This window comes from Neophocaena asiaeorientalis, unplaced genomic scaffold, assembly GCF_003031525.2.
Source record: "Neophocaena asiaeorientalis asiaeorientalis breed wild unplaced genomic scaffold, Neophocaena_asiaeorientalis_V1.1 scaffold158, whole genome shotgun sequence".
Taxonomy (NCBI): Eukaryota; Metazoa; Chordata; class Mammalia; order Artiodactyla; family Phocoenidae; genus Neophocaena; species Neophocaena asiaeorientalis.
This window is the reverse complement of record NW_020174917.1, coordinates 7026793-7033570: the sequence shown is the minus strand read 5'-3', so window position 1 is coordinate 7033570 and position 6778 is coordinate 7026793. Positions and strand designations below refer to the sequence as shown.

General features: G+C 49.0%; 1 protein-coding gene across 1 annotated transcript; it reads right to left on the bottom strand.

Annotated features, from left to right (window-relative positions):
- Positions 1-388: 388 nt before the first annotated feature.
- SLITRK5 (SLIT and NTRK like family member 5) lies at positions 389-6498 on the bottom strand. The gene is made up of 2 exons (XM_024760446.1): positions 6451-6498; positions 389-4626 (listed from the first exon to the last, which is right to left on the bottom strand). Exon 2 carries the CDS (start codon positions 4616-4618, stop codon positions 1733-1735), a length of 2886 nt encoding a protein of 961 aa, XP_024616214.1. The 5' UTR covers positions 4619-4626; positions 6451-6498; the 3' UTR covers positions 389-1732.
- Between the last annotated feature and the right edge of the window lie 280 nt (positions 6499-6778).

Genomic DNA, 6778 nt, shown 5'->3' with positions numbered 1-6778 from the left:
GTAGTTTGACACAAGTTAAACTATGAAAAATTGTAGGCCGAATAAGTAATACTGGCACGACAAAATACAAAATCAACGTGCAATACATTACTTACCATGCTCCACATGTTAGATGAATACTTCAGTAAGGAAAACAATTGAAATTTCATTAATAAACACATTAAATGACACATTTAGATAAACATATTTCCCTGAACCAACAAAGGTGTAATTATATATATTTGATAATTTGGGGAACATTTTTTTTTCTTTCAGGAATAGAAGTTAGCTACTATGTCTTAAATTATTAATCATGGTGATTCAGTCTATCACACGTAGCTGTTTCTTTTGCACCTTAAGTAATCATTACTTCAGTCCCTCATATGTGACATAGTTATCAAGTGTTTATTCAGAAACTATTTTAAAAATTACATGTGCTGGGATACATGAGACTGTAACAACAGTAGCCCCATCTTACAGATATCCTGTTTGTGGCTATCATCATTGCTTGCTGCCCAGAGGGATAAAGACATTGTATAGAGATTTGTACAGTCCATCATTTGGTCTTCTGAGGTGCCAGTACACGTGGATCTGTACAAATGCAACTGGGTTTGGTTAAACAATCAAAAATCGGCTACAATAGTAGTCAGATCAATACATCATTTTGGTTGACTAATAAAAATACTTTTAAATCTTCTCTAACAAAACCAGAAACTTGCACATGATTCTCACTGGAATGGCCCAATTAATTGCCCTAAATCTTTTTCTTTTATACATTAGGATACAATGTTTGTTTGTTTTAAATTACAGATCCAATTGGGTGGGTTGCATTGACTTTTAAGATTCTGCCATTAAGTTCTCCATATTTTAATGATTTAAAATGCCTTCCTGATATCACTTCAGTTTTGGAAATGCAGCTCCTGATATAGTGTGACACCTCTGTGAAAATCATAGGCTAAATAGTGAAGGAAAGAGAAATGCTAAATGTGCATATAAAAATAGGTGCTACAATAAAATATTTGTATATTTCATCAATAAGTTATTTTGACTAATCAATTATGGATCATATAACTCTGTAATTTTAATGATTTGTCCACATCTATGGTGATCTTTTCAAGATCACAATACGTTTGTTCTTTTAATTCAAATGTCCAGAATGTATACAAACACATCCTTTAAAAAGAAAGGAAAGGAATGAGAGAGGAGGAAAAGGCAGGGAGGCAGAGAAAGAGAGAAAGCAGAAAGGGGGGTGGGGAGAGAGAAAGAGAGAGAAAGAGAGAGAACAAACCTTCTATTAAAGTTGGGGTGTGCTAATCTCTCCACAAAAGCCATTTAGACCCACCCATGGCTCAAAGGGGGGAGAAGGGGAGGGAGAAGGGAGCAAAAGAGGAAGAATAGAATCTATGCGCCACCATCTCCCACCATTCTTAACACTTCCAACCACTACAAAAATTACTGAGACCTTTAACAAGTCACTCGCGAAGCAAATTGCCCTCAGTAAAGCCCTACTCTTCGTCTCCTCCACACGCAAGAAGAGAAAGTGATGTGCCCAGTTTACACAAATGTTTCCCCACGTGTAATATTAAAAGGAAATTGCACACCCTTTCAGTATCTTCTGCCGAAGCTGAGAATCTCGTGCCAAGGCACTTCACCCTAAACGTTGAAACAACACAATTAATCAAATGTGTTTGCGGTGTGTGTCTGCTTGCTTGTCGGTTTTAAACGCAAAAGCTCCAAGGGAGTTTCTCTGCCTTTAGAACTGGCTAAATGTGGTCTGTTTTTCCAGCACTTCGAGGTAGTCCGGCTCAACGTTTAGTTTTGCTTTTAACTCCAGATATTCGTTCCTGTTGGGTTCTACAAAGACAGCACTGGGGGGACTGTAGAGCACCGGTTCCCGCAGCCTGCTGTCCCCTGCCCCCGGGTGCAAATACTGATGGGGGCGTCTCAGGTCATAATTGGGGGAGAAAGTGTAAGCAGCGGGGCTGCACGGGAATTTGGGATATTCCGGGAGGCTACTGCCGGCGGGGGCGGTGGAGCAGTGTTTGTCTGGTTCTAAAATGCCCCTGTAAAAGCGGTCGGCGTCCTGCACCGGCGACAGTAGGTCCTCCCGGGGCTCGATGGTGCTGACGCTGTAGGCGGGGCTCCGCAAGTGGTGGCTTTCCCGCCTCTCCTCCTCCCCCGGCTGCAGCTGCAGCTGCGGCGGGGGCTGCTGCTGCTGCTGCGGCGGCGGCGGCGGCGGCGGCGGCGGCGGCTGCAGGTGGTGGTTGCTGCTATAGGTGACCTTGAGCTCGTGCAGGTCTTTGTAATCCTCCACGGAGTTGCCCTCTCGGGAGCGGTAGATGGGGTTTTTGCACATGTGGCCCAGCGGATGGGGGATGTACTCGTACACGTGGCCCGCGGGCGTCTTCACCTTGGGCAGCGCCGGCCCGCGGTGGTGCACGTGCGCGTGCGGGTGGCCTCCAGCGCCGCCGCCGCCGCCGCCGCCGCCGTACACGCTGTACTGCATGTTGAAGGAGCTCACGTCGGAATTGTTGGTGCTGGTGTGGTCGCTCTGCTTCTTCTTCCTGCGCTTCATGACTAGCACGAAGAGCCCGGCGGCCACGAAGACCGACATGATGAAAACCAGCAGCAGGCTGAGGATTAACACGGACAAGGGCACCGAAGACGCGCCTCCGCCCGCGCCCAAGCCCGCGGGGGCCCCGGTGCTGTTCAACCGCACGGCGGGGGTCACCGCGCTGGTCCTCGCGGGGACCTGGATGGAGGAGGGCGTGGGCGTGGAAACCTCCACGTCAGAGTAGTCTGGGCACAGCAGCTCCGACTTAATGAAGCGCATATCCATCTCAGCGAACTTCTTGGGCGCCTTGCAGATGACCTCGTCCACCAAGACGCCCACTCTGAGCTGCTCGACCCACAGTTTCATGCCCACCACGTCGCAGGTACAATCCCAAGGGTTGTCGTGCAGGTCGATTTGGATGAGCGACTTCAGCTGGTCCAGAACTCCACTCACCGGCAAGGAGGTGAAGTGGTTACTCCTCAGGTTCAGCCTGAGGAGGGTCAGGCCTGAGAAGACGCCTGAGGGCATGGTCTGCAGGAGGTTGTCATTCAGGAATAGCAGCTGGAGGTTGGGGACCGGATCGAAGGTCCCAGACTGAATCTCGCGTATGAGATTGTACTGGAGGAAGAGATACTGCAGGCTCTGCAGGCCATAGAACAACTCCGGGCTCAGCCTCTCTATCCTGTTGCCATTTAGGTAGAGGCGCCTCAGGTTGGTGAGATCCCCAAAGGCGCGGTCCTGGATCACGGAGATGCGGTTGTTGCCCAGATGCAGAAGGTCCAGCCCGGTGGCCTCCAGGAAGTCGCTCCTGCGCACCAGGGCAATGTAGTTCTCTGTCAGATACATCTTCTTGGGGTTGTAGGGCTTGGGCTGCAGCTCCGCGATACTCTCTATCTTGCGTTCCTGGCAGTTGACGTTGAGGCCCAGATCGGAGATTTGCAGGTTGCAAGTGCACGCGGTGGGACACTCCAAAGGCACCGGAGATTTGGTCTGGTAGGCGATGCTGGGGCCATAGTTGCCATAGCCCAGGTCCTTGGAGGGCTGCCGAGAGGTGGGGCGCACCCTGGGCTTGTTGGGTTGGCGAGTCCCCTTGGGGGGCTTCAAGGGGGGTTTGTAAACAGCAGAGGAAGAAGTGGCCACAGAATTCACCGATGCCGGGGTGGTATGTAAATACCCCGTGGTGCTCAAAGGCGACTGAGGCCTCATCTCATAGTCTGAAATAAGTTTCCTTGGGCAAAGTTCCTGCTTGGACACCTCGTCCAAGTCCCGGCCGTGTAAGCGGAAGGGGGTCTCACAAACCACATCCCCCACCAGGGCCGAGTAGGAGATGCTGTCTAACCAATCCTTCAGAGAGATCAACTCACAGGAGCAATTCCAGGGGTTTTCCTCCAGCTGTAACTCCACAACTTTGTCCATATGCTGCAACAACCCCACGTAGGGCAGAAGTTTCAGCCGGTTCCCCCGCAGGTCCAAGTGCGTTAAGGGCACAAAACGGAAAAGGTTGTTGGGTAAACTGGACAAGAGATTGTCATTGAGGATAAGCACCTGCAACAAATGCAGTTTCCCAAAAGCATTGGGTTCAATGACACTGATGTAATTGTAATCGACCTGTAGGTACTCCAGGCCCTCCAAGCCAAGGAAGGTATCATCACGCAGAAGTTCCAGTTTATTATTGTTCAGATGCAATCTCCTTAAACCCCGCAGCCCGTGGAAAGCCCCAGTCTCAATATCCTGGATAACATTGCTACCCAGATGCAAAATTGAAGCCCCAGTGTAATTGACAAACTCATTGGGATAGAGACGGTTCAAAAGGTTTCCAGACAACAAGAGGTGGTAGATTGGGAAACGGGGAGGGCTAATTTCAGAGAGGCTGATGATCCCCCGGTTTTCACAGCTCACAGTTAAAATGCCATCCTTTTCCTCACAAGGACATGCATTGTCACAGATTTCCCCATAATAATCGATGGTTTCTGCACACGAAAGGACGAGAGATGTTAGAGCAAAAGCTAGAGTCTGCAGCATCCAGCTCTGCATTTTTCTGTGAAGGTCCTGTTCCAAAGTTAGTGGGGGGCAGCAAGTGTGCATTTTATCTCCTGCAAGGGAGAGAGGAAAAAAGGAAACAACAGAATATGACAAAAATTTAAGGGATCAATCAGAAAGTCTCTCTCTTTCCTAATACTACTTCTCTGAAATCCAGAAGGAGGGGATAAGAATGAACCTCCCCTCCCCCTCCACCGTCCGTGGTACCTCGAAATTCTCCAGACTTTATTAAAATCTGACATTCATTTTGATTTAAAGGTTGATTTCATTTCCTAATGACAATAGGAACATGCTGCTCTTTACAAGATAAGGGCAGGTTAGGCAAAGTCCCATTTTAGTATTCTTCCCGGTTCCCCCCCCCCACTTTTAAACCAATCCATAAATATACATAAAATGGCTGTCAGTTCAGTTTCATGGCTCTAATTTAAGAGAAAGGAAGCACCATTTTACAAGGTTCCCCACCTCACCTATACCCAGTCCCTCTGCCTTTCCTTCTGAACCTCTTCAGGTGACAGTTCACAGTGAAGGTCTCCCATTTTCACAGAAAAGCCAGGAGCCACAATACTTTGGCTATTTTAAAACCATCGCTGGAAATGCCAGAGTGAGAACCTAAAGAATGCTTTCCAGAGGCAAAAAGGATGCAAGATAATGCATCAAAAGGACCCAGAAGAAGCTCTTAAGTCACCAATTTTCTCCAGGAGCTTTGAGTATGGAGAAAAAGGAGAGCGCGTTCGCTTTGATGGTGGACTTCACTATCACGCTATTAAGCACATCAGCGTCCTAATTGCATGCACGGTGCCACTTAGCAGCTCTCTTCCCTGAGAGCGCCCTGCGTCCACTTCTCCTCATAGATCATGTCAGCGACGCTACTAAACCGCATCTTTAAGCCACTGAAATAGTTCTGCACGACGGATTACAAAGAACTCTGCGAAAGCATCCGCAATCCCGGAACACCTCTCAATACCTGGAGTTTAGGACGTTCCTACTGCTTACCGGGAACCAGCTAAAAGTAAACCAAGGACCAGCGCCAAAGTCTCTCTAACCTCGGGCTCCGCGTCTGTTTGCCACGATATGCAAAGCTAACCCTACCGAATTTGCAAGATTTGGAGTGAACTACCGCCTCGCCAGCATCCCCATCTTTGGAGTTGCTTATTACATTTAATTGTCAGTGCTTTACTCCCCCTACCCCACCCCCTTTTTCCCCCCGAGAAAGGGGACTTGGGCTGATTAAGAGGCAAAATAGAAGGGTGTAAGGGAGGGAGAACAGCAAGTGACACAAGCCAGTGCTTTAATATCCGAATTTCATCTCCCCAAGGAATCAATCTGAGCCCCTCTCCCTTTTCGTTCTGGCTTTCTTTTTGTCCCCTTAAAGGCTTCCTTCGACTTCCTACTTCGAGTCGACAGCAGCACTCATAAAGGCAAGGACATAAATGGAGCGAGTGTGTGAGTGTGTGTGAGTGCGTGTTGCGTTGGTTGGGGGAAGGGGGGTGGGAATATTTAGTAGAAATGCTGGGCTCGGAGAACCAATGCCTTTTCTCTGGTCAGCCTTGCCTCTGCCTCACCACCACCGAAGTCTGAAGTCGAATCGCAACCTCAAACTAGAGCCAAGACGTTTCTGAGTCACGGGTTCAAGCCTGGAGACCTCGATCTTCATCCCCGAGCCGACTCCAGCCCGCGTTATTAACAGCCCCTGCATTCTCACGCACATCTGCAAGTGTGCCTGCGAATCATTCACGTGTGGCCACCCAGACGTGTCGAGACGAATGGGAACCCACAGTGTATAAACGTCTCAAGCATCTCCGACCTCCCAAAGCAACGACAAACACCTCCCGGCTTAAAAGCGGCAAAAACACCCTCTATGAAAGCAAAACGTTTACCTTGAAATTTCCGTTCTCCGCGGGATCAAATCTGCACATCCATTCAAGTGGGGTTGGATCCCCTCCCCCTCCCTCCCGGTGCTTCCCCGCCCCCATTCACCTGCCGCCCCTCTGACAGGCCATCGCAAAATGTGTCCAGCCAATATTAAACTCGAGCGTTTACAACTTTAATTCAGTTCTGGATAGCCAGGGTCGAGGAGCTTCCTCTCACCCCACTCCCTTTCCCCTCCTTCTTGCCATCAAAGGAGCCCCAAAATTTGAAAAAATAAAGTTGAATGAGCCAGGGAAGGCTGACATTCTGACTGGGAAACGCACCTCCGATGTAAAT